The 26,772-nt window shown below is 44.2% G+C and overlaps 1 protein-coding gene across 1 annotated transcript in view; it reads left to right on the forward strand.

Moving 5' to 3' along the window:
• Positions 1–573: 573 nt before the first annotated feature.
• NUGGC (nuclear GTPase, germinal center associated) overlaps positions 574–26,772 on the forward strand; it is a 47,518-nt gene continuing 21,319 nt past the window's right edge. Inside the window, exons 1-10 of the mRNA XM_004270735.3 lie at positions 574–948; positions 6,948–7,035; positions 10,744–10,848; positions 11,457–11,565; positions 12,580–12,802; positions 13,260–13,490; positions 16,022–16,231; positions 21,056–21,231; positions 22,606–22,624; positions 22,904–22,993. Of these exons, the coding sequence (XP_004270783.2) occupies positions 6,993–7,035; positions 10,744–10,848; positions 11,457–11,565; positions 12,580–12,802; positions 13,260–13,490; positions 16,022–16,231; positions 21,056–21,231; positions 22,606–22,624; positions 22,904–22,993 (1,206 nt within the window). The 5' untranslated portion in view covers positions 574–948; positions 6,948–6,992. The remainder of the gene's footprint in view (positions 949–6,947; positions 7,036–10,743; positions 10,849–11,456; positions 11,566–12,579; positions 12,803–13,259; positions 13,491–16,021; positions 16,232–21,055; positions 21,232–22,605; positions 22,625–22,903; positions 22,994–26,772) is intronic.

The following is a 26,772-nucleotide window of genomic DNA, read 5'->3' on the forward strand; positions in this document are numbered from 1 at the left end:
CAGATATAGCAATGTGGAGTAGGTTCTGCTTTCTTCTCCTGGACAGCGTTTTAAAAATACTTGTTTTTCTGTTTTGTTTTTTAAATATGGATGTAAAATTTAAGTTCCAGAAAGAGTTATTTAAAACTATATGAGGGGGCTTCCCTGGTGGCGCAGCGGTTGAGAGTCCGCCTGCTGATGCAGGGGACACGGGTTCGTGCCCCGGTCCGGGAGGATCCCACATGCCGCGGAGCGGCTGGGCCCGTGAGCCATGGCCGCTGAGCCTGCGCGTCCGGAGCCTGTGCTCCGCAACGGGAGAAGCTCGCATACCGCAAAAAAAAAAAACACCCCCCCCCAAAAAAAAAAAAAAACAACTTTAAAACTATATGACATTTCTACAATCAAACAATCCAATGTTGTGTGGGTTTCGGTAAATTTCAAGATTGTGTATCAAGAATCAGTTTATCTTCATCATCTCATATTACCCATCTCTTCCAGTTGTCTTGTATTTGGCAGGGGGTGGGGGGAGGGAAATGAGTACTTTGTCTCTCTTGGGACGGGGGCAATTTTCCTCTCTTGCTCATGTAAGTCAGATCCATCTGAATAATTCTCATCCTCAAAGAAAGAATGCTGCAGGATGGCTCCTGCAATCTATTTGGAAGGGAGAAATGACTAACCTGTAGGGATAGGGCAGAGAAGAAAGAAGATAAGAGCCCCAGTTCACATACAATTTAAGTTTAAATGAAAGAGGCAAATAGCATGAATCAATTTCTGAGGGGGGAAGTCATCATAAATAGCCCTCAGATGACAAATTAGTTTCACTTCTGCTTATTGGTAAATGTGGCTTTGTGACTGTGGCTACAAAGGGCTCTATATCCCGGCTGGTTCCACATACCGAGACCAAGGCAAAGAAGCTGCCACTGTCTTCTTTTTGGAATCCTGGAGCTGAAGCAGAAAAAGTGACGTCTGGTAAGTTGTTTCTCTTATGCAATTTATGCTGTAATTTATGGTTGCTTAAAAAAATAGCTTTAGATTTATAGAAGAATTGAGATGATAGTACAGAGAGTTCCCATAGAACCCACACCCAGTTTCCCCTCTTATCTTACATTCATTCGTATGATGCATTTATTATAATGAATGAACCAACATTTATAATATTATTATTAACTAAAGGCTATCTTTATTCAGATTTTCTTAGCTGTTACCTAATGTCCTTTTTCTGTTTTAGGATCCCATCCAAGACACCATATCACATTTAGTTGTCATGTCTCCTTAGGCTCCTCTTGGCTGTGACATTGTTTTTGATGACCTTGACAGTTTTGAGGAGTCCTGGTCAGACATTCTGTAGGGCTCACCTCCATTGAGAGTTGTCCTTTTTTTCTCAGGATTAGACTGGCGTTATGGGTTTAGGGAGGAAGATTACAGAGTTAAAAGTCTCATTAACTTTGGCAAGTTTGAGGAAACAATATGAGAGGATTCAAGTTCATTTCCTTAGAATCTGATAAAGTACGTAATGAAAATATCTGCTTATTTTACTGACCTATTCGCCTGGGGGAGAAGGATGGAGGCATGTCACCCCAATGCCTTCTCTACTGTATCTGCCTCCCATGGCTGTGCTTCTAATGTTGCACACGTTTGCTGATGCATTAATGCTCAAAACTGAACTCTTTTCCTTTGGGGGTTTGAAGGCCCTTGTTTCACTTTTGCCTCTAAGCTAACGTGTTTAAATGGTTCCTTTGGAATGTACCTAGTCTGGAAGAGCAGTGCAATGTCCAATAAAGTGGCTAGGAAATTTTGCCAACACCAAAGGTATTTAAGATTTAAAAACAGAAAGGAGATAAATCCTAAACGTCATCAACATTCCGTCATTTTATTAAGAATCTCCTCCTTGCCCTTATTTCCTTCTTCAGCTACCTCCCTGTGAGAAGGGTACAAGACTCTACCAAGTGCATAGAACCTTCAAGGTGACTGGTCAATGGGGACAAGAATGGGGTTGTCAGTTTATCATTAAGGTGGCATCTGTTCCCCCCAAAATAAATAGACTTTGCCTTGGTAAATATTAGTACTGATTTCGTGTTTAACTGTCTTCACCAAATATTCTGAAAGACAATAACATCTGTACAGATGCGTAAGTGTCTGTAGACCAACTATGCATGCAATGTCACATTTAGTCCCCACGATGAACTCCAGACATAAGTATTTTTAATTCTCATTTTATACGTGGATAAACTGAGGCGCAGAGAGATTAAGTGATTTGTTCAGTGTTACATTGAAATACCAGAGCAGGATCTCCAAATCCAGGCATTCTAACTCCAAAACCTGAGTACTTCCCACTACACCACTCCCAGTCTGGAATATAAGCTCTGGGCGTGGGCACACCTTGCCCATTTTCTTCCCTGATGTGTCCCCAACACCTATAACAGTGCCTGGCACACAGTCGACACTCAACAGATATTTATTGACTGAATGAATATAATTCCTGCCATTATTAATGACACGCTTCATTCATTCAACAAATATTTATTCAGTGTTTACTAAGCACTGAGCACTTCCCATATTTGTTAAAAGTAGGGCATAAACCAATGTTAATGATCAAAATGCCCCTTCAAGGAACTTTGCTAATTGAAGCATTTTAATTTTTTCCTATCAGTGTTACCTTGGGATGGCGGGTAGGGGACAGAAATGAAAGGAAAACAAGATCATGTCGGGAGGGGTTAATGGGAAGCAAGGGAAGGTGGGATGAGATTCTGACTAAAGGAGGAGAAGAAACCTGGACGCTTGTCATTCTTAATAAACACATGCAGTTTGCCTCGGACACGGACTGAAGGCAGTGAAATGTACTACTCGTCCCCCACCTCACCACACACGCACACACCCCGCACACAGTCTGCCTTGTTTTCTTCTGAGGGCATTGAAGAATTTGCAGACAGTAGCTTCAGCTGGAGCCCCTAAGCACAATTTTTATCAAGTTCCCACTCTCCCTGCTACTCAACAGCCTTCACTCCCCGAATGCCTTCATCATGCATTTAGAGAGAGCCCCTCATTTGTGGGCACTGTTCCCTCATTCTCCTACTCTTAAGCTCTGGAGACTTTGTTTAAATAGTACCAGTTAGAGGCTGCTTGGTGGAATGAAGAGAACACGGAACTTGGACTCACTACGTTACCTTGGACAAGTCCCTTCCCCTCTCTGGGCCTCAGTGTCCAAATCTGTAGAATGGGGCTCAAGAGCATTATCTAATTCCACTACATGAAGCTGTTCTAGTATAGGAGTGACCATTGCATTTGTGTCACCTCTGTTATGTTCTCTTAAGAAAAAAGGCAGTAAGCAAACACAAACAGAAGGAAAGGAGAGCAAGAGAAGCAAGAAAAAGTGTCAATAGTCACAATTATTTGACAGGAAACTGGTTCTGTGCAACCTTCCCACATTTAGATAAATACGCAGAGAGTCTCATTTAAAAGATGCTATTCTTAGGCTCAGTGCACACGAATGTAAATAAGTACTAAGAGAAAAACGTAACTGTTAACCACACAGTTGAAATACAAGTGAAATAAACCACACATAAAAAGCTTGCCCGTGTGAGCAATACATCTGGACGTTTTCAACTACTCCTCTACAGAAACAAATTCTCACAAAATATACCATCGTTGCTACCTCTCTTTGGTGGAAAGTGGAGCCCAACATAATTTGAGGAAGGACTATGGGTCTTTTGCTCTTCAAAGCAAAATGAACCTGAAATGACCATAATCTCAGCTGTGCTGCTTTTAATGACACAGGAGCCCTAGTTATTGGTACAATCTTGGTTTCCATGGCAAGTGACGTTTCAAAATAAGAACTTAATCCTTTTGGCTCCCAGCTAAATCAGAGAACATTCGCACCTTAAGGACTAGTTCAATTTATAGATGGGAAAGCTAAGGCCCAGGGTGGTACAACGATGGGTCTCAAGTCCTATGACGCCTTTGATTTCGGCAAAGCCCGAACTGGAAACTGCCACACCTGATTTCAAGCTTAATGCCCTTCCCACCATATCATTTAGTTTAACTCAATGGCTGTATACTGAGGGGCTATACCACACTATCTCCTATTAATTGATATGTTTGTCTATAGGTTTTCCTTTGTAAGTGCTTGGCATTTATTTCATTCTGCCTCTTCAGCCTTTTAGTAAACGATCTCTTTCCATTTTCCGGTGTCTTCGCTTATCAATCAAATGGGCCCTTTCTGCCAGTGTTGGAACATCGGCAGAAGGAATAAATGAAGCAGAATTCACCACAACCACAACTCAAATAATTTCCAGTTTCCCCAAATTTCGGTTAGGGGTCACACATTACTCCTATACTGGTACCATAGATGCTTTATAGTGGGAGGTTCATGGTTTGGTGTCTGCACTGCAAGCAGCTAAACTCAATCTAACCCCAGACAGTTACATGCCAATAACCCTTGCTGGCCACTGTGCACTGTTGATTTAATCAGTAAAGTCCTGTGACCCTGGGGAGCCCCAAACTGCCCATATTCTAGAATTTGGCGAACACGTCTGCTTGTACTCCAGGCCCTCTTCCGTCTTGGATTGAAGGGCCTTAATCTCAGTGTTCAAACGGTGGTAACACTTATCAACTTGTTAGTTCTCTGGGGCTTCATCCGGCTTCTCTAACTGTTCCTGGCATTTGACTAGCAGAATAAGCTGTCCTGAAGGTCTACAGTGGATCTGTCCCCTGGGAGGACCACACATGTTGTTTTGTTTCCAGTGCCCACTGTGATATGATGCCTAATATTCTGTGTGACTATGGCTCATGGAGCTGCTGTCTTCAGAAAACAACAGATCTCTTTCTGAGGGGCAACTCCCAGTTCCTCATCTAAAGTTATTGATGACATTACCATATTTTTTCCTCCTAACTCGCCTAGGTTTTGATGCGGTTTAGCATTTCTAACTCAGCATTTCCAATCAGGAAACTCTCATGAATTTTAGTGACCTCGTAGAGCCCTCCCACCACCAGCTTTACTGGTGACCATTTCAAGCAAGAACACAGCATCTTGGGATTTAAAGAAGCCTTAAAATCCATCTAGTCCAATGCTATTATTAGGTTGCTGTATCAGTAAAGGTTTAGACTCTGGGGCAGAAAATTTGTTACATTCCATTTTGGACAACTCTGACCACCAGAGAATGTTCAGCATAAATGTGCTTTTTCATACTTTACACCTAGTGGATCTAGTTCTCCCTGCTTGGGACCACTGGAAACATGCATCGTCCGTCTCTTATATGCAGCTCTAAGGTCAAGTATTTGAAGACCACTACGAAGTCCTCTCCCTGTCTTCTGCCTTAGCCTGTGTCCTCCCTTCCTCAAGCTAAGCATTCTCAGCTCCTATGGAGCAGTTCTATCAAAATGAATTTGATTTTAAAACATCCTTTGGTATAGAATCTCATCAAAAGCTTCCCACCACTATTTCCTTCATTCAGTCATCCAGCATTATTGTCAGACATTGCACTTCATGATAGAAATGCAGCATTGAAATCAAGGCACCATGACCTGAAATAGCTCACGGTTCAGTAAAGAGGAAGAGACGTAAAGGAAGCATAGCAAGCGTCATAGCACAGATGTCCTTGGAGCAGTGGTGACACAAGAAGGGAATGAATGGGAATCAGGACACAGTTGCACAGAGGAAATACTCAAACAAGATCTTGAAGAAAGAGTAGGAATCCACCAGGAAGAAGAGGGGAAGGGTACGTTTCTTCTTGGATTCCCTGCCTCGGAGGACCACTAGGAGTTTGGGGTGGTCCGAGAGGGAGCCTCAAGAGGAAGAACGGAGATATGAGGCGCTCTAGTGAAGGCTCAGGACCTCGTACATAGTACGGTTCACCCCACATTCAACAAAAACCCAGCAAGTACAGAATCCATTTGTTTGGTTTGATACCCATGATGCAAACTAAGAGTAAGAGGCTCTTTCGACTGATGAGTGGTGATCTTCCTTTGGGGGTAATATGTAAACGAGGCACCGTCTCCACAACTAACGGCCTGTGGGTCTAGTCGGGGTTGACAGGTCAGGTGGGCTTTTGCATATTTCAGAAGGGCTGGTGACTCTCTGCTTTTGAATTACGCGGCTGAGTGATCCAAATAGCAACATCAGAAGTGGAGAAGAAGCACAGATGCCGCCCAACTTGTGTCCCTCAGATTCTCCTCAACGTGTGGGGACAGAGAAACTCCAGGGGAGCAGGGCCCACTGTTCTGAGCCTTTACGGACCCACTTCTTCCTCTGTGCCCAACCCTGTGTGCCCGGGACTAGAGACAGGTTGGATCTGGTCCTTCTTTTGGAGGGGCTTCTCCTTCTGTCCGCCCACCCCGCCACCCGCAGATGCCCCATGAGGCGGAGCTTCTCGTAGCCCCCAGTAGGGGTGTCTTCCTGATTGAAGTGTTGGGTGGGCTGGTGAGGAAGATCCAGAGACCCTAGTTGTTGCACCTCTCCTCCCCCACTCAGGGCAACTCCAGGGGGCCCCAGGAGTATCAAATATTCCATCCAACTCCCAGACACTTGCTGAGACCTCCTGGGACTCGACATCACTGGCAAAGGAGTTCAAGGGTTACCTGATGGGGGTGCCGATGTCTCCCAAAGCAGCAAAGCTATATAACTTCACCTTCAAGGGTCTGGTCACTAGAGGTTTATTCTCTTTTCAGAGTGAGTTGCCTTAAAGATCTCAGTCTTTTCAGTTTAAAGTTCTAAGGATACAACTACTGTTGAAAACCAATAGTCAAACATGGATTTTTGTCATATTTAAACCAATGTGTAGTGAATTAGCTGTTGTGATGGATTTGAAAATAAATTAGAATGGCCACCACCCTTTAGAAGCTTGGGATCTACCTGGGGAGACAAAGCCTAAGCAAAATTACACGTTATTTTTGGTTTTTTGCTTTGTATTTACAATTTCTGCAGTCTACCCCTCCCACCTCCACCCTTGTACTTTGCGTGCATTTTTTTTCAGGCTGTCGCTCTAAGTGGACAAAAGCAGGTGATTACACAACAGGAAATGCCAGAAACTGAAGATTGTGTGGGTCAGGAGCCGCATCCAGGTAACATCCCTACAATATCACCTGATGAAATGAATGGGAACTATTTACCATTATATAATCAAGGGCAAATGAGTTGAGACTGTGTTGAACTACAGTCATTGTTCCTTGCTCTTTATTCAGAAGCTGCTTTCTCACGACACATTTTTAACAGTGAATGGACATCAATTATTTCAGTAACAACTAAAATACCCCATTCATAGCACAGTGGGTTGTCTGACCAGCAATTACATTTGTGATCCCCCCTCCTTTAAAAGAAGGTTCCAGGAAACCATCTTGGGTTTTCTGGGGGTAGCCCTCTCAGAACGGGCAAGGTGAGCCCCTGGAATCATTGCAGGTGCTTTCCTTAGAAGGAGAGTTGTAGGGTGAACAACACTGGAGTCTGTGAGGGTGGCCCCCCTTCCTAGAAGCCTGGGTGTAGGGCCCCCGGAGACAAGGAGGGAACCTTCCCTCGGAAGATGCAGGGGAATAACTCCTATGTGCAGAAAGCAGGGTGTATCACATCCTTCGTGTTTTGAGAATTGAAGAGGAAAAATTGCTTCACTCCTGGGGATGAATTCCTTTAAGGGCAAGGGATCAGTGTTTCTGGGTCAGTGGGGTAGTGCTAGCATCTGAGACGTGGCTGGGCATGAAAACTGAAGGAACTGCAACTTTGGGGACCCCTTGGTTGAGGTTAGCCCTGAAGGCGTGGGGCGTTCTGCTGGGAAGATCTGCGGCAGGTGCTGGCAACGGTCTGGATCGACACAGAGCCTGTATTGAGAGCAGTTGTCAAAGGCGACACCTTGTGGCAACAAGAAGCAACAGCAGCAGAGACTAAGGTAGACTTCTTTGGATTGCTCCTACTCACCCCTCTGCTCTTCCTTCGAATAAATCAGTGTAAAATGCTGGAAAAGGCGAGGGGGTGCTTGAGCAATTACAGGGACGAATGAATGTGGCCAGTTCACACCAATTCATTCCGGTTACAGTTTAATATAAAACCACTACCCTTAAGTGGTTTAAATCCCAGATGAAGTACTTTTTTCCTTTCCACGTGGTTTTTCATTTTAGAAATTGAAGGAAAAGTTTAAAACCTTGCTGTTTTATCTGACTTCTCAGCGTTTGCTTTAGTTGAGAAATAAGCTTCCAAACTTTGATCAGATTAATTGCCAGTCTTTACAAAATTGAAATAAAGGCCAGGATACATGGGCTGTACTGAGACTCTTTTGTACCTGTGGCTAAGATACTGTGCAAACGTTGTTTACACAGAAGAGTTCCCGAGTTACAGGGTCAAGATCAAGGCCCTCCATCCTTTTACTTTCTTTCCACAGGCAGGGTGGAAACACACTGGAATTCCAAGACACCGTTTATAACATGTACTAAATTGTTCTTCAGCTGGCCTCTGGCCTAGGGGCCCAAGTTGCATGTTGGTTTTTTGTTCTTTTTTTTAATGGTTAAAAATTATTTGCTTTATTTTGTTAAAACTTATTGGCAGATTTTCTAGAATTTCACTTGATAGCTTCAGTCATGACATATTTGTAACTCTAAATGTTTTTCTTTTCCACACTCTGAGATCATGGATAAAATAGAAGAATAAGTTACAAACATCTTCCACAATATTAAACCATAATGTATAATAATTTAAAGTATTAAGACTGTAATTGTGCATCAAAAAACATTGGACTTGTATTTACATCCTTGACTTTTTGTTCTTGCTGTGTCATTTGCTAGCTCTGTGCCCGTTATAACAAGTCACTTGATCTCTCTGGAACTCTACATCTCAATTCATACATATTTTACATTGTTTCTCAATGTAAAATCCTGTGATTCTGTCACCCCCCCTACTATCAATATCTAGGTTCAAAAGTTTAACCTACAGTGTATTCCCTTACTTAAGCTAAATTATTAAAGTTAGCTATTGATATTTGCATATTATAATCAAATAATCTGGGGACTTTGGAAAACCTTATCTGGCTCCACTTTTTTTTTAACTTTTTATTTTATATTGGAGTATAGCTGATGAACAATGTTGTGTTAGTTTCAGGGGTACAGCACAGTGATTCAGTTATATAGATACATGTATCTATTCTTTTTCAAATTCTTTTTTCCCATTTAGGTTGTTACGTAAGATTGAGCAGGGTTCCCTGTGCTATACAGTAGGTCCCTGTTTGTTGTGCATTTTAAATACTGCAGTGGGTACATGTCCATCCCCAACTCCCTAACCAGTGGCATGTTCTTCTTTCTTCTTTGCCCATTCCACTCCGGCATAGCCACTGAGCCAGCAACCCCTTGGTTGTTTCTAAGGCAGTCCTTAGACTGAGCCAGGATAACTTCTTTGAGCGGAGCTCACTCGTAAAGTTAGAATGTCTGAGAGAGAGGGTCTAAGGACAAGTTCTCTCAACTCTCTGTCACTGTGTGAGCATGAGGGTGCAGAGATTCCGGCTTTGGCAGACAGCTCAGGCCGTGCTGCAGTACTCGGTGGGGTGTGAACTGGCTCCAGAACACAGCAGAATCTGTGCTGGAAGATGCGAGGCCGAGGCCGCCTGAGTTATCTGGGAGACCCGCGTCTGCAGGCCAGGGGCAGAGGCTGGGCCTTCAGCTCAGGCTGCCACCCTGGGTCCCTGAGCGAAACTCCCTCTCTGTGGTTCTTGAAGGAATATGAACCCTGTGTCGTGTTCGGTTTGGAGGACTCACGCCCTTTTATGAGCTTAGAGAGTATGACTTTTGGGGTCACCTGTTTTTCCAGGTCACCTCAAGGCCGTTTCCTAAGGCCCACGCCAGCCCCAGGGGCACTGGGTTAGAACCATTTCCAACAATCTTGACTCCAAAGACCCCACCTACTGCCCCTTTCTAACCAGGTGAATCCTGCCGGGGGAGTGTTTTCTAAAACTCACCCAAACACACAGTGTTGGTTACACCCTTTCCTGAGGTTTATGGACCCTTCCAGTTCTTCACTTCATAACTGATGGAAGCCACTAAAGTGAATAAATCTCTGCAGAACCGCAAAGATTTGCTTCTTGGCAATTTTTTTTTTTCTCGCCCATGTAAGGAAGCGGCTGCTAATGTCTTTCAGTGAGGAAGCGGGGGGAAAGCCCCCCAGTTTAATCTCTGAAGGATGTCCACTGGGAGGGCACCCTCCAAAACTCTTGTATTACTTATATTGATATTTTTGTCAGCCGACTCATTTTACAGATGAAGAAACTGAGGCTCCGGGAGAAGAAGAGATTTACCGTGGTCACGTGGCCTGTTCTTTCCTCTGATTCTGCTCCCAATCAATTTCCCTGTTTGAAAAGATCTCCCAGGGGCCTTTCTCCACCCCACGCTGAGCCGTCTTGGGCTTCTCTTTACGCTCTCGGCACTTGGTGAAGAATATCGAGCCATTTTGTCTTCCCAAACAGGAACTTTTCATGTCACTTCAACTTATCTCCTGGGGACATACGTTGGACTCTGTGTTTTGGAACTAGATGCAGAGTCCTGGGACTCTGGGAATTAGGAATGGCCCAACAGGGCTGTTTCTGAAATGAGCTCCCGGACATCCAGGGCTGGCAGGGGTCCTCCTAGACTCTTTGGGTTTGTGTATCGATAGAGGTCAGGCAAACACAGTGACCCCTGAACAACGCAGGGGTTAGAGTGCCCACCCTGCTTCGAAGTCAAAAATCTGCATAGAGTTTAAAGGTCAACCGTATACTATGCCCCCAAGACCTATAATTTTATATAACCTCTGTTTATCTCTAGTTGATGATGATTTCTTTAAAGAACCCATGAAAAAAAGAAGACGGTCAGATCGAGACCAGCGGTTCCGAGCGTTTCCCTCTGTGGAACAAAGCGCCCTTAGGGAATGTGAGTGTCCTGAAAGGGCTCTGCCACTTGTTTTCATGTGGCTCTGTTCTTTTCCAAATGTGTTAACATGCTCAAAGGAAGAGGAGGTTACATTGAGAAGCAGGATGGGACATCTCCGAATGATCCCGGTCCAAAAGAGGAGGCCTCCTAGTCTCTGCAGAGATAATGTAACAGGAGTCTATCTCTCAGAATCTGGATAGGAGGCTTGCTACAAAAATAATCTCTTCTTGATTAGAACTGTGAATGAAAATGGTTGTTTTGGTTCTTTCATGGGCATTTATATGATGTCCTTGCGTTGTTTTTTTTCTTTTTATGACCACAGGAGAGAAGAATCTAGAAGGGCTACAGCCCATGGCGAAGCCTATGTGACTTCCGTTACACTGAGCCTCAGAGCAGGCTGGCTTCATGGGATGCCCTCATTATCAATGATTGCTCTCCCACAAGCTATTATCTCTTATGTCAGATAACTTGTTCTCTTGTTTAATTGGCTTTTCATTTCTTTTTCTTTTTTTCCTTTCTCTGTAATATTGAGCAGATTCCTCTTGTGGAGACCAAGTACTTGATCCCTGCCAGGTACACCCCAGCTAATACATCTCTATTGATTCCAGATGAAAAACTGGAGTCACGGACCAGAAGGGTTTTGAGCAACACTTACCAGAAACTCATTCAGTCTGTGTTCCTGGATGACAGCATCCCTAATGGTGTCAAGTACCTCATGTGAGTCTGACATCAGCTACCATCAGATCTTACTTGGATGTCTTTCCTTAGGTGGTGGTAGATGCTTTTCTCCAACGACGAAAGGGAATTTTCAATTAAAAACAGAGCAAAGAAAGCCAACAAGTTCTGTAGCTACGGGCCATTATTGTTATTTCCCATAGTTACCATTCATTGAGCTGTCACTGCTGCTAGGTGATCTGCTAGATACCTTATATATATCAAACTATAAAGTAGGAGCCGTTATTATCACCCCCATTTTGCAGAAATTGAGGCTCTGAGAGGCCAAGACATTGACCAAGGTCACACGGTTGGTAAGTGAAAGGGCCTGGAATCCAGCCCAGGCTGTGGGACTCTGAGCCTGTGCCTTCAATGGCCTGTGCCCAGCTGACTAGAAGGACTTGAGTGGTGTCAAGGCCGCATCTCCCACCCAGTAAGACTCTTCATGTTGCTCCTAATAACACTTCACCTCTGCATAAACTTTATTTCTAAGATCAAGACTATGTAATTTCCATGGAACACAAACAAGGAGACCTCACATCTATATAGACATTGTAGAGTTTGTGTAGAGTTATCATTACCAAGTATTTTTGCATAATCTCATTTGATCCTCATGGCAACTCTGTATAGTAAACAGGGATGAATATTCCCCTTTGACCAGGGAGAGAATGGAGATTCAGAAAGATGCGGTGACTTGCCCAGGATTAGAACTCAGTTGTTGTTGTTTTTTTTTTTTTTGGTACGCGGGCCTCTCACTGCTGTGGCCTCTCCCGTTGTGGAGCACAGGCTCCGGATGCGCAGGCTCAGCGGCCATGGCTCAGGGGCCCAGCCGCTCCGCGGCACGTGGGATCCTCCCGGACCGGGGCACGAACCCGCATCCCCTGCATTGGCAGGCGGACTCCCAACCACTGTGCCACCAGGGAAGTTCCTAGAACTCAGTTGTTTTGTGTTCTGTTCTGATGATCTCCCTACTATGCTTCGATGACCGTGACAATGAGCATTTTTAAATCGATCTAGAAACAGGCTTCTTGCCTTGATTGAAAAACCATCACTGGACCCAATCTACATCGGATTATTTGGAAGCACTGGGGCTGGGAAGAGCTCCCTGATCAATGCCATCATCCAGCAAGCCATGTTTCTGCCAGTGTCTGGAGAAAGTATATGTACATCTTGTATTGTTCAAGTGAGCTCAGGCTGCTGTGAGCAGTATGAAGCCAAAATCCACCTACTCTCCAACCAGGTAAGTGTTGCCTCCCTCCCCCCCCCCCCCCGTTATCCTCCCTCTCTCCCTCCTTTCCTTCCTCCTTCCTTCTCTTTCTTCCTTCTTCCTTTTCTTTCCTTCCCGCCCCCTCTCAGAGACTAACATTATATTCCTTGCAAATATAGCTCACGTCTTCGTTAAACGAAAAGAACACAGTACAGAATGAGAAAGTCCAACAGAACAAGATGGGGGTTCTAGTGGGTCCTGTCTCAGCTCTTTATGGGACTTTGGGCAGGACGTTTCCCTCTTTGGGTTCCTGTTTCCTCATGGACGAAACGAGGGGGTTGGATTAGATGATCCCTGACGGGATTAGGTGATTTTAGATTTCCCGGGTATGCAGCCCCCTGCCCTCCACAGGGACGATGGATTTCTCTCTTTGTCAGTGTCTTCTGTATCTGTGTCCTGGGGGGCTTTGGCCCCCACTCTGCCTTGGCAGGAGTGGAAGCAGGAGCTGAAGAACTTGACGAAACTCCTGCACAGGCCTGAGCAGCTGGGCAGAGAAGAAGAGGATGCCTGGGACAGGGACGATGCGGTGGAGGAAGCCATTTGGAAGCTACAAATGGTTTATGGAAACGGGGTGGAAAGGAAGAGCTATGAGGAGTTACTAAGGGCAAAGCCCAAAGGAAAGATCCCCACCTCCAGAGTCATCACCCTCAAGGCGGAAGAGGTGGGTTCAGGACGTCTTTATTTTTTCATGAGTCTCAAGGATAACAGTTGAATCCCTTTAGGGAATTTGTGCAAGGCACAGTGTTCTTATTGGAAATAAGTTGATACCAAAATCAGAAGTATCCATGAGAAAGTGGTTTTTCATTATTTATGGCTGTCAAATGGGAATTTTTAGTGTCTGAATGGGGAGTTTTTGTTCACAGGAAAGGCTATTTACAGTTACTTGAAGATTAATTAAGGATGCTTTTAGTGGCAAATAATTTAAAAAATAAGCCCAATTTTTAATGGCTTAAACAAATAGGGATTTATTCATTTTCTCACATAAGGAGTCTGGGGGCAGTTGGGTCTGTGGGTTGGTTCAGTGGCTCAACCATGGCCGCATCTCTCTGGTTCCCCTGACCTTCCACATCTGTTGCCTCATTGTAACAAAATTGCTACTGAAGTGCTGGACTTCACAGCTAGCTTCATGGGAGGAAGACATGGATAAAAAGGTGGCACCAACCACATCTCCTCTTTCACTGGGAAGTAAAAGCTTTCCTAGAAACACACCCAACAAATTTCCATGTAGACTTTCTTGTTCAGAACTGAGTCACATGGCCTTTCTGAGTGGAAGGAGAGTCTAGAAAAAACAAGAAGCAGACTTGCCAAGATTGGCTGAGACCAATCTCAATCCACTGCCTTCCCCAATAAACACGTAGTCAGGATGCTGCTGGTGCAGGTGAAGGGCAGGATGGATACAGGATGGGCACCTAGTAGAACAATGCCCTCTTCATTTTTATGATCAATATTCATTTTATTAAAATTAAAATTCGATTTTAAATTAAACCAGAATACACGGGCAACTAATATGTAATTTATTAATGTTGTACATTTAAAAACCTAGTGTTCCTTGCATCTGAAAATTCCCTTTAATATATTGTTATTCCATTTGTAAATCTGGCAATTTTTGTATAAAACAAGAACAATTACTTACACCTGTTCTAAAATTTAATGTTCAGTTATCTCCTAAGTTTACCATAGAAAAGCTTCCTTTCAAAGTTAATGCTACTTACATAATTAATCAACATTTCTTTTTATAGTTCAAATTTAATATATTTGATTCTCTCAAAAAAATTGAAATACTTGACCAGGCATACTTAGAAGTCAAATGAATTAAACCTTTCAAGGCACTTAGCTCTTATATAACTAGAAAATGGAACAAATGTAGTAGCCATTTCTTATATTTAAATGGCTATTATAGTTAAAACACATTATGCTCCTAATATCTAAAACATAGACCGAGCACGTCCAAAGAAACATAATGATGATAAAACTGGTTACTTTATCTGAATACACACAACTTACACCAAGCTATCAATATAATATTCATTTCTTCACTACTCTGTATTTAGAAATATCCCTTCCCGGTGTTACGAATCTACCCATTGAAACAAGAGGAACAGAATTAACATCTCCATGAATGAGGGCACAAATTCAGAGTTTGGGTCAGGGATTGTAGGCTGGGGTGAGGGAATCTGAGTTTCCCTTCCAGAATGACTCGCCTCCACCAGTTTATTGAGTGGAGCCCTCTTCTTACAGAAAGCCCATGCTTTTTCTTTTATGTTGCTCTTTTTGTATCTCCTTTATTTTTTAATTAAAATATCTTAAAGAACTTTTATCATTTCCTCTCTCACAATTTCTTGTGATTCGATTAGAATTGATGAAACCTCTTACTCCCTACCCTGCAATTAAATCAGATTGCAACAAATCCTCTGACTTAATCTCAACTCTCTTAAGAATTTACTTTATCTTTCTTTCAGGACCATTCTGTAGATATTTATTAACAATGACTACCGTGCATCCCAAATCTTCTCTCCCCTGAAGTATCCCATAGAGATTCGCTGCCATACATAGTAGCTGGCATGGAGATGTCATTGTACCAAGATATGTTTCGTGAAAAACAACAGGCTGAGAGTGATCCCCCATGTCACCCACCATCATGAAAACATCCTGGAAATGCCTATATGTCAATATATTTTTTTGGTACTTGGAAGATAAATTTTTAAAATCTTTTTGAAGATCAACTTCAATTTTCCATCTGGAAAATATGGTCACCATCTCACTATCCATTTTCCACAGTCAGGGCTTTCTGGTAATGAACATGCTCACATTAACCATGTGGGAAGAATCCTCTCTCTCTCAAATTTAGAATATTGCATATGACTTCCATTAATTTTAGAACTGGAATGGAATTTAGAAGATACACTCATTATCCAGTGAAGCTATAACTTTCCTGAAGCCCTGTTCTAACTGACTTTGTTTTCTGCATCTGTCAGTTAAGGAACTTGAACTTCCTGATCTCCAGTATCCTTTCTGGTTCTGAGTCTAGACCCTTCCAGGCTGGATCTGAGGCCTCCTGGTGCCTGTTGCCCAGGTGCTGCTTTTCACGTTTCTCGGTGGACCTTCGGTGAACCTGAGTCACAGCCCATTCAGGGTAGACGTGCTGAGAGAATGTCTGGTGTGTGTGACCTGTCACCTGTCCCTCTTCCTCAGGCAGGAGAGCTGTCTCTCAAGCTGGACCCCTACATCCGGACTCAGAGGAGAGGCTGGGATGAAGGATCAGCTGAGACACAAATCTGGCCCTTGATCAAGCTGGTGGAAGTGACTCTTCCCAAATCGGAGCTGATTCCAGAAGGCGTTGTGCTGGTGGACATTCCAGGCACAGGCGACTTCAACAGCAAGAGGGACGAGATGTGGAGAAAGGTGATTCTCTTTCATACGGCTTTGTTCCCTTCTCTCCTCAACTCCAACACCCTTTCTAAAGCAGCAAAGAATGCTCTGCTTTCCGCTTACAGGATTTTATGAGCTCATCGGAGTTAAATTCTTCCACGTTCTAAGCCTCAGGGCCATGGCAGGATATGGTTGGCCAGAGAAACTGGGGAGGGAGGAATCATGAGTATGTGACAGATGAAAAGGGCCAGCAATAAAGTTGTCCAAGAGTGAGCAGAGGAAACAAGGACAGAGCAGGAGAGGGAGGTCCAGATCTGGGTACAAAGCAGAGAAGCCAATAGCCACGCACCAAGGAACCAGGAGGCTGCTCCCATGTTTGGTTGTAGGGAAGAGAAACTCACTAAAGCAAATCCCAAGTCAAGAAGGGTTAATCAAAAGGCTATCAAAGGATCTCACGAGACACAGCCAGGCCCCAGGCCCACCTATCAGGCTGGAAGCAGCTATTTTCTCGCTCATCCTCTGCCTGGTCTCTTGTGACTCTGTTTCTCTTTGTGCATCTGTCAGCTGAGTCCTGCTTCTCCCTTAGCCATTAGCGCCCATGTTGTGGAACAGGACCGCCTTAGCTGCGTCTCTGAATGACACTGCTGTTCCTGTGCCTCTCACTGTCTGACTATAGTCTCTATGTCTTTTAGTTCAGATTCCTCAGAAGGAAAGTCTGATCAATTACCACCCAGCTAAGGATCAACTCTCTCTGGATTAAGTATCCATCCCTAGTGTAGTCAGCTGTGCCCGAAGGGGGTCATTGAGATGAAAGTGGGTAGGAGTTCAATTCCCAGCAAATGGAGCATAAGCTGATCGGGGGCCCCCCCAGATGTGTCCGCAGCCAGAGAGTTAAGCATTAGGGCAGTTTGAGCTGCACCTAGTGATTAGAGGCTGGGGGATTTTTAAGAATTTATCTCTTTGTTAATTTGCTTTCTGTTCATCAGACACATACAATATGTAAGACTATGTACTAAGCACTGAGGATGCAAAGATTATAGCTAATAATAATGGGAGCTGAGCTAATTTTATAGCTCATAACCCATGCAAGAAGGCTCAAGAGCCTCTCTGCTGTCAACCTCTACTATATCCTACACGATAAACAACACAAAATGAAGAGTGAATGAACAGATACAGAACATGACCTTTTACGTTAAGAAGTGTGTGCGTGTGTAATGTTTGCAAATGCACGGCAAAAGTCAGATCCTGCCTTCTGGTAAGATACATACCCAACTGTTAACAGCAGCTTCTGTGTCTCCTACCGCTCTTTACTACAGACACCTCTGTATTGTTTGTATATTTTGCCTGAACATGTATTATCTTTACAACTAAAAAGACGAAAACAAAATAAAACAATGTGAATGCGAAGCGGAGCCTTCCCTCAAGGGGCTTAGAGTCTACTAGGAGAAATGAAACACGCAGATGACAAAATACGTGGCAGAAAATGATGTAAGAGAAGCACAAGGAGCTATGAGCTCTCAAAAGTCGAAATCACCTCCAACCAGAGAGCTCATTCCTTCAACGAATAGCCACTGAGCATCTCCTCAATTTTATGATAGGCTCTGGACGGACAGAGACAAAGTCCTTGCCCTTGGAAGGCTCGTAGTCCAGAGGGAATGAAATACACTAATGAACAAACCCCGTTACTTAAAAATGAGAGCACAAGGTGATGACTTCATGTGGGAGGTGGGTGAGGCTTCAGAGTGGAGTGGATACAGATGCTCAGCCTCCCCCAGGTGGAGGAGGCAGGTGGGAGTGGGACCCCGAGCACCGTTTGCAGCACTTGCGGAGCCCAGAGGGCTGAGGGCATGGGGGAAGGATGGAGAGAGGCGCAGAAGCCAAGCCTGGGAAAGGTGGGGTGGGCTTTAACACCATGCTTCCTGGGGAAGTTCGAAGGACAGGAGGGACTCGGGTGAGTGATAGAGAGAGAAAGGGCGTCTTAGAAGGAGCTCAGGAGTGCAGGGTGGGAGGGAACACGGGGCACAGGACCAGAGCCGGAAGAGACTGGGAAGGAGGGCCAGTGTCTGTGAGTCACGATCAGTGCAGTGACTGCCAAAAAACTTGCTGCGGGCCCACTGCTTCTCTGTTACAGGTAGACTTTAAATTCAGCAGATTTGCGCTAAATGAATGACAGTGGGCCGGGGGAGCTTTGTGACTGTGGTTTCCGATAAAGATCAGGATGACAGCTTACAGATGATCAGCCTATGCCCTGATTTTACAGATAAGGAAATGGAGGCTGAGAGATGGGAAGTCATTTGCTCAAGACCACACATCTACCGAGTGGCAGAATTTGAACCAGAGAGCAGGTTCCTGCCTTTCCAGCTGAGGCTCTGTCTCTCACCCCCCAGGACATCCCCTAACAGTTCTTTAAGGGGGAGGCAGTCCCAGCATCCTTCACCCTTGGTGGTCTGCTCAGGCCTGGCCGGGAGAGCCTTTGTTTCTGCAGGGTTTCAGCTCTGGGAGTGGAATCGCCAACCTCCTCTAGTTCCAGGCCAGTCCCAGGGAGCGACAGCCTGAGGAGGTGGCCGGCCTCTCTCACAGGATGGAGCCGTGGCTGCTGCCAGTTCAGATACACTGGGCACCGTATCAAAGGCTGCTCAGAACAGAGGAGCTCTGAGGAGGTGGGGCTGAAGCGAAGTGATGGCTCCCGGCCTGCTCTGCTTGGTCGCAGCTCCCCTCCGCGCTTGTGGTTTTGTGATATCCTCTCAGGAGAAGTTACTAAAGACACCCCTCCTTCCAGGGAGAACAGAACACGATGCCTCGCCCCCACCTCCCCAGCTGCCCAGCAGTACCTTCCCTACACTAAAACCATTAAGAGCTCAGACGTCCCTGTGCTGCCTGAGTCACCTGACCTCTTGGAGGCCCATTCTCGTTGTGGGAAGAGAGGAGGGCGGCGATGGCAGGGGGCCATCCTACCCACTCCCAAATCCAGTGGCTCTTGTCTTATAGATCTGCTTTTTTTCCGGTGTTTTCTGGGACTCTAATTTTACCAAATCCTGGCAGTCGGGAGCTTTGTGTAGGGCCTGAAATTTAACCAATGCAACCTTTATGATTGCATTTCTCTTCTCTTTTAATAAACATTTATTAAGCACCTGTAGTTTACCAGGACCAGGGGAATATAAAAGTGAAAGAGGCCCTGCCCTAGAGGAGGAGCTTCATCTTCCACAGCCTGATGGCATAATCTGAAGCATCCCTAAATTGGTTATAATTTGGGAAGTGGGAGGGAGCGATTGGTTTTATTTTCCTGCCCGAATGTGAGTCCATCCATGTAGGGGAGGAAGTTCAGGACCCATAGTTGTGTGGCCTTAAGCAGATCCTTTGCCTCTCGGGGCCTGTCATGTACCTTCTTTATAAAACAATGAAGTTTGTTTGACACTTGAGATGGATGCTTTCATAACAATGATCCGTGAAGCCAAGAGGTTCATGGGCAGAGGGTGCGGGACACAGAGCACGTGGGGACTCCAAACCCTCCACCCCCAATTCAACTATAGCAGTTCTATTTTAAAAAATCAAGTTTGGCAATTGGAATCCTTCCTAAGATTTCATTTGAAAAAGGCTCCACCATTAAAAACATGTTTGAAACCCCCTGCTCTAGATCAAGCTTTCTCAGCCTCAGCTCTTTTGACATTTTGGGTCCGGCGAATTCTTTGTTGTAGGGGCCCGACCTGGGCATTGCAAGATGTTTAGCAGCATCCGTGGCCTTTACCCGCACTAGCGCCCCGTCAAGTCAAAACGGTTAAAAATGTGTCCAGACATTGCCAAGCGTCGTCTGGGGTACAGAATCTCCACTAGTTAAGAACCGTTAGTATAAAGCAAATAATGATTGAATTAGCAACTCGCAAACTTGTCACAGCTTTTTGTACAAAGTGCTGTTCTGAGGAACCATAAACAAACTCAGTCCTGGTGATGGACCCGCTTTTCACTTATATGGCGAGATAAGATGAGGGAAACAATACAGTCAGAGAAATGTCACAAGGCAACACACTATTGCTTGTCACGTGAAAGTTGCATATTAGCTGAAGCAATACATATGTGATCCATGAGTAGGTTGCAATTTCAGGTGCATTGGCCTTTGCAACTTGAATCACGCGGTTTCTGGCTCCCTGCTGCCACCTGGTGGTAGTATGCTGAATATGCAGGGGCAGCCAGACATCAAAATGATGCCCTGTGGTGACAGCTTTGGGGTAGATCATGACCAGGACTAGCTCTGGAAGAACAATAATTTTCCCTAGAGGACAGCTGAGGTAAAGCAAGCCCGTGATGGATCTGGAACTGGAGGTCTGATTTCTTGAATTCTATCAATGACTACTGCCACAAACATCTCTGAAGCCTCTACTATGGGCCAAGTACTGTGCTTGAGGTGATGTGGATTGCAAGCTGGAAGGTGCAACCCCTTCCCATCCGGTACCTCACAGTCTGGGTGAAGAGGGGGAGAGGGGTATAGAGTGCCGACCGTGTACAATAGTTCTGCCTGAGAAGTACTGTGGCAGGTAAGTCCAGGTGCTGTGGGATGCAGAGGTGGAGGTGGCCAACCTAGCCTCAGGTGGCCCTTGGCAGTCTCAGATGGCAAATGGAGGTCAAACAGAGGTCACGGCAAGGGCAAAGGCCCAAGAGATAGATGAACAATTTACATCCCAGGAAGTGTAAGAAGCTCGTATGGTTGGGCCTAAAAGAATGTGGTGGGGAGGGATGAGAGGTGGGGTTGGAGAGAGAGTCGGGGCAGGGCATCGAGGACAGACATGGTACATTAAGGAAGCACATGCTCTACAACCGAGGCACCATTTATGCTCTTAAACATGCTGTGGTCATGTTTCACAGACCATTGATAAATGCTCAGTGATCTGGCTGATCAGTGACATTGAAAGAGTTTCTGGAAGGAGAGCCCATGAAGACCTTCTGAACGAGAGCATCAAAGCCTGCCAAAGGGGGTTCTGCAGGGACATGGCCCTGGTGGTCACCAAGACCGACAAGCTCCACTTGCCGGAATATCTAAGGTACGGTGCTGGGCTTACAGGGATGCGGGCTTTCCTCCATGGGTCCTGACTGCCGTAATTACGGTAACAACAGAACTTTGACTCATGGGCATTTCGGACTCAGGGAAGTGACCACTGGGGCTAAAAGAGAAGTCTGGGTGATTTCCTGGGACATCAGGACCCTTGGGTAGGTTGTCTTGGGAATCTTCCAGAGCAGCTGCTTAACGCCCAACAGGCTGTGCTCTTACGCCACTCTGGTGTCTGAGATGCAAAGAGCATTTTACAGAGTGGTGGACCTGCCCGTCCCCCCAGATATGGAAAGTGTAGACGCCCCACAGCTAGTGGGCACTTCCTATAACACCCTGGCCCGGTACCGCTTTGAAGTGTCAAGATTCTGTTTCAGATTTGTCTCCTCCTGAGATTTTAAACCCATATGGAGCAAGGTTCTCAAAGGTTCAGAACTCGGTCCAAAGTAAAAGCATTCTTAGAGTCATACTCTAACAAAACATAATGAAGGGTAAGCATTTTAGAGCTTAATAGATGTTAATATATGTTCATTTCCATGCACATGTCTGTTCCCCCTGTAACTAGGCGGACTGGAACTTATCTTCCATGCTGGGGCACTCTGAAAGTGAAAGGGGTTGTTATTAATCTTTACAGAGGATCGCAGGTGTACACTGGTCTGTTCCAGGGACATGGGACATATGATCATGGGCTCTACCCTTGACAGTGTTTCCCTGCTCTAACAAAAGCTTCTCCACCTGTCCGCTCTGCCGTATCCCCCCCCGACTTGAGTCTACTGTCTCCAGGAACTAACTTAGCAGAGAAAAATTCCTCAGTGAAGAAACAGACTAAGACTTTTCCCCCAACTTCTTGCTTTCACGGTCTAAGTTGGAATTTCAGCTCCATTATTTTTTTCCCTGCAATTCCATTCACCCCACTCCCTACCACAGAATAGTATCTCAAGTGCTCCCTTTCCAATGCCAGCTCTAAAACTGAACATAATACAGTTGAATTTATTAAATGTTTATTGAACACTGTGGTAGGGGCAGCAGATTCAGAGAGGCATCTTGCTTAGTCACTGAGGTCACTGTCTTAAAAGAGGATGAAAGGTTATATGAGAGGGACAAGTAAAGTACCATGGGACCTCGGAGAGTGAGGGCTGCGTTTTGACTGGGCCAGGTGGTGAGGTCACAGAAAATTCCACCGATGACAAAATACTGAGAAATTAAGATACTTTTTTCAAATGGACACTGGAGATGGGTCAGAGCATTTGGACTGAAGAAAGAGCTTAGGAAGAGGCATAAAGGCATGACAGTATATGCTGCTTTCAGGGAAAGTCAAGACTGCTGTGACACATCATGAGATAAATAATTGTTACATTTCTCATTCCAGGGAAAGAAAAGTGGGAAGTGTAAGTATGGACCAGTTATTTTTTTTTCTTTCTTTTTTAAAGCTCAATTGAGATATAATTGATAGACAAAAAGTTACACACATTTAATGTAAACATCTTGATGAGTTTGGACTTGTTATTCTTAAATAATACTTTTTATGATTAGTATTATATGATTCGAACACATGCACATTTGTCTGGGCCAGAGGAAGAGCTCCCGCAAGATGTGCATCTTATCCCTTTATCACTCTTGATAACCCTAGACTCTTTGCCATGCTTTTATTTCTTTTCACAATCCAGCAAGCTATTCAAAGTCAGCGAGAGGCTGTTTTAGAAAGAAATGAAATGATAAAGCTACAAAGGAATAAAGTTCTCAAGGAAAAACTAAAGGTAAGTTAACAGATTCTCCTATGCATTTTTCTGCTTTTCAACCACTCAGATTTTGAGAAACACCTATTTGGTCTTGTGCGGTAGCAAGGGCAGAGGCTTTGGAGTAGACAACTTAGTCCTGCTGATTAATTACTTTGTGACCTTAGGCAAATTACCGTACCTCTCTGAGCTTCCATTTTCTCATCTGTAAAATGGTGGAATAATAATATGTACTGCCTGTGATTGTTGGAAGGATTGAATGAGCATATGGTCTACTGAGAACTGTGTGCAGATAAAATCAGGGATCACAGTGCAGGTTGAAGTGTGCTTGGCTAAAGGGATGCAGCAGGGCTGGGGGAACACAGAGGAAGGATGCCCCAGTCACGCGGGCCGTTGGGGGAGGCGGTGTTGAGGAGAAGTTCAGGGAAAACTTCTCAGCCTCTTCAGCAGAATTTTAAAGAACCAATAGTCTTGAGTGAGGTGAAGAAGTCGGAGAAAATGTGTTTGATACAGAAGGAAGAACATGGTTGAAGAAAACTGCCACGCTTGGTGAATTACAGGCAAGTAGTTTTGAATAGCTCAGCAAGGGGCATATGCAGGAGTGTTGGGAGAAAAGCCCTGAGCTCTATTTTTCAAGCTTGAGTAATTGTTTTGTGGGAATCTTGCTGTTTCTTAAATTATTTTTATTATGCTGTCACTAAAATAGGTACAAACATAAAACTCCTTCCTGTAATAGTCTTATGCAACTATAAAACTGAAACCAACTTGAAGATAAAATATAAACAAAACAACTTAAATGTTACATCACAGTTAGTATAATGTGATAGAAGGGATGGTTTTGCTGAAACTAAACCTTCAGTGTTGGATTTAACAGTAAAAACACATGGCCTTAGGTCCAGTTCTATGTTTAATTGCTTTCTGTATTTTGACTTCAATTATACTGATGCAGAAAATGTCTGGCGTACAATGTGGAATTGGAAATTTCAGGGCTTTTGTTTCTAATTCAGAATAATCAGACCTCATACTCAAGCCAAAGTCTTCTACTGAGCAATTCTTGAATGTTGATTTTAATGAGGCAATAACTCAGTAAAGCTGTTCTTATTCTCTTTAATTGTTCTTCTTGGCATTAAAGAAATATGCATTTTATGAGGACCTAATTATATTGTTTCTGGAAGCAGAAACATAAAATACCTCAATACACAATTTACAATTATATTTATTGCTAAAAAATGTGGCAAATTGGTATGTACAAGATAGGGTCTGGGCGACAATACACCAGCTTGCAGGGTGACTGTGGTTTTGATTCTTATGGCACAAGTTCTTTTAGGTCTGCACACCTACACCTCTGATGGCTAGGTAACGCCTTCATTCTCCAACCTCTTCTTTTCAGTTTGAATTATTGTGAGACCTTTATTTGTACTGCAGACCTTCATTTGGAGCAAATTTAATTTCGATCATAGAAAGTATGAGTCAGAAGTTGATTATAGGGTAGCCACTCATAGAGATGTCTCTGCTTATTTTTTTAATTATAAAAAAGAAAATTAAGAAAAATATTGTAAGAAAAATTTCAGGCTCCTGGGACTACACTTATTGATTTCAATTTGGAAATATTATACATCTTAGAAAGGTGATTTTCTCGGGAATATGGAGAAGGGATGGTGGGGAGAGGGGCTGGTGAAGATTGGATGTAGAAAGACCAGCTGGGAGGCTTTTTCTGTAATCTAGGTGGTGTTAAAAAAAAAAAAAGAAGTGATAGGGCTTCCCTGGTGGCGCAGTGGTTAAGAATCTGCCTGCCAATGCAGGGGACATGGGTCTGAGCCCATGTGGGAAGATCCCACATGCTGCGGAGCAACTAAGCCCGTGCACTACAACTACTGAGCCTGTGCTTTAGAGCCCGTGAGCCACAACTACTGAGCCTGCGTGCCACAACTACTGAAGCCCACATGCCTGGAGCCCGTGCTCCACAATAAGAGAAGCCACCGCAATGAGAAGCCCACACACGGCAACGAAGAGTAGCCCCCGCTCACCGCAACTAGAGAAAGCCGGCGCACAGCAACAAAGACCCAATGTAGCCAAAAAAAAAAAAGTGATAAGAGCCTGAACTAGGCAGTAACCATAGAAATAGAGTAGAGGAGATGCATTCAAGAACTAATAGGGGGTTCAGATCCATAGGTCTGGACGACTAACTGTATGTGGCAGGTAAAAGAAAGCTGGGTTTTGATGTTCTCAGGCATGTCTTTTTTTTTTTCAGGCATGTCTTTTGAGCTGATTATTATACAGCATTTTGCCTTTACTTTAGCAAATCTGTAAAGAAAACCTATGCTACTGCTCCAGTGCCTCTCTCCTTCACTCGCACATGACTACCGCACTCATACTTCTGACACCAGATGTGTGGGAGTTTTCTTCACACTAAGCAATTCTCTCTGACACCAGCTGGGCACCTTACAACTTAACTCAGTTTGACATGGTCTACCTGGAGATAGTGTCAGATCCCACAGGTTAAGGGTTTAGTCCCACAAGACTGCCTCCCACTTCAGATACGAATCGCAAGAAGTAGGTCCCCAGGTTACCCACAACTGCCTGACTTGGCTACAAATTGGTTCCCATGACCTCCTCTCCCTTGCATTGGGTTATTTGCTAGAACAGCTCACAGAACTCACAGTGAAACACTCACATTTACCAGTTTACTATATAATAAAGGATATGATAAGAGATGAACAGCCAGATGAAGAGATACATAGGGCGAGGTCTGGGAGGGTCCCCAGCACAGGAGCCTCTGTCCCCATGGAACTGGGGTACATTGCTCTCCAAGTATGTGGATGTGCTCACAACCTGGACGCTCTCCGAGCCCCACACTACTGGGATTTTAGGGAGCTTCATCAGATAGACATGATCAATTATTAACTCCATTTCCAGCTCCTCTCCCCTCTCTGGAGAATGGGGGTGGGGGTAGAAATTCCAAGGGATTTGGGAGCTCTGTGCTGGGAACTGGGGCCAAAGACTCAATGTTAGAATGAAACCCCCTATTTATAAGGGGTTTAGGAGCCCTGTGTTGGGAACTCAGGGCAGAGACCTGTAGATAGATAGATAGATAGAGAGATAGATAGATAGAGTTTATTATTTCCTAATACCTTATTAGTTTACTCAGTTTGAGGATTATAATGAACTCATGGCTTTTCACAGAATTACTGTGTTCTTTTTTATGTTCAAGTTCACATCTTGGCCAAAGGGAGCCTTTAATTTAAGCTGGTTCCTTTTAGCATTACCCAGACATTAAAAAAATATATCTTTCCTCTCTGGTAACAAGAACATATTCAGGCCCATTTTCTTTTTCCCTGCCCCAAGACATGGAACTATTACTATCAAAGAAATTTGGGTTTCTTTTAGCAGAGAATAATATTAAAAATAAAAGTTGGGGTGCAAGGGGTACATATCAAATAATTCATACAAGTAAAAGAAGTGGACAGGGTGATGTCACTGCAAAGTCATTTTAATGACAAAGCTAGAAAACATAGATTTTTTTAAAAATGGGGTTGCAACTAGTTCAAAAAGATACATGCACCCCAATGGTCATAGCAGCGTTATCTACAATTGCTGAGACTTAGAAACAACCTAAGTCTCCATCAACAGATGAATGGATAAAGAAGTTGCAGTGTATATATGTGTGTGTATATATATATATGTAGATAAATAGATAGATAGATAGAGATATATACACATACATACATACATACAATGGAATACTACTCAGCCATAAAAAAGAATGAGATTTTGCCATTTGCAGCAACATGGATGGACTT

The sequence above is a fragment of the Orcinus orca genome, chromosome 6, assembly GCF_937001465.1.
Source record: "Orcinus orca chromosome 6, mOrcOrc1.1, whole genome shotgun sequence".
NCBI classification, from domain to species: Eukaryota; Metazoa; Chordata; class Mammalia; order Artiodactyla; family Delphinidae; genus Orcinus; species Orcinus orca.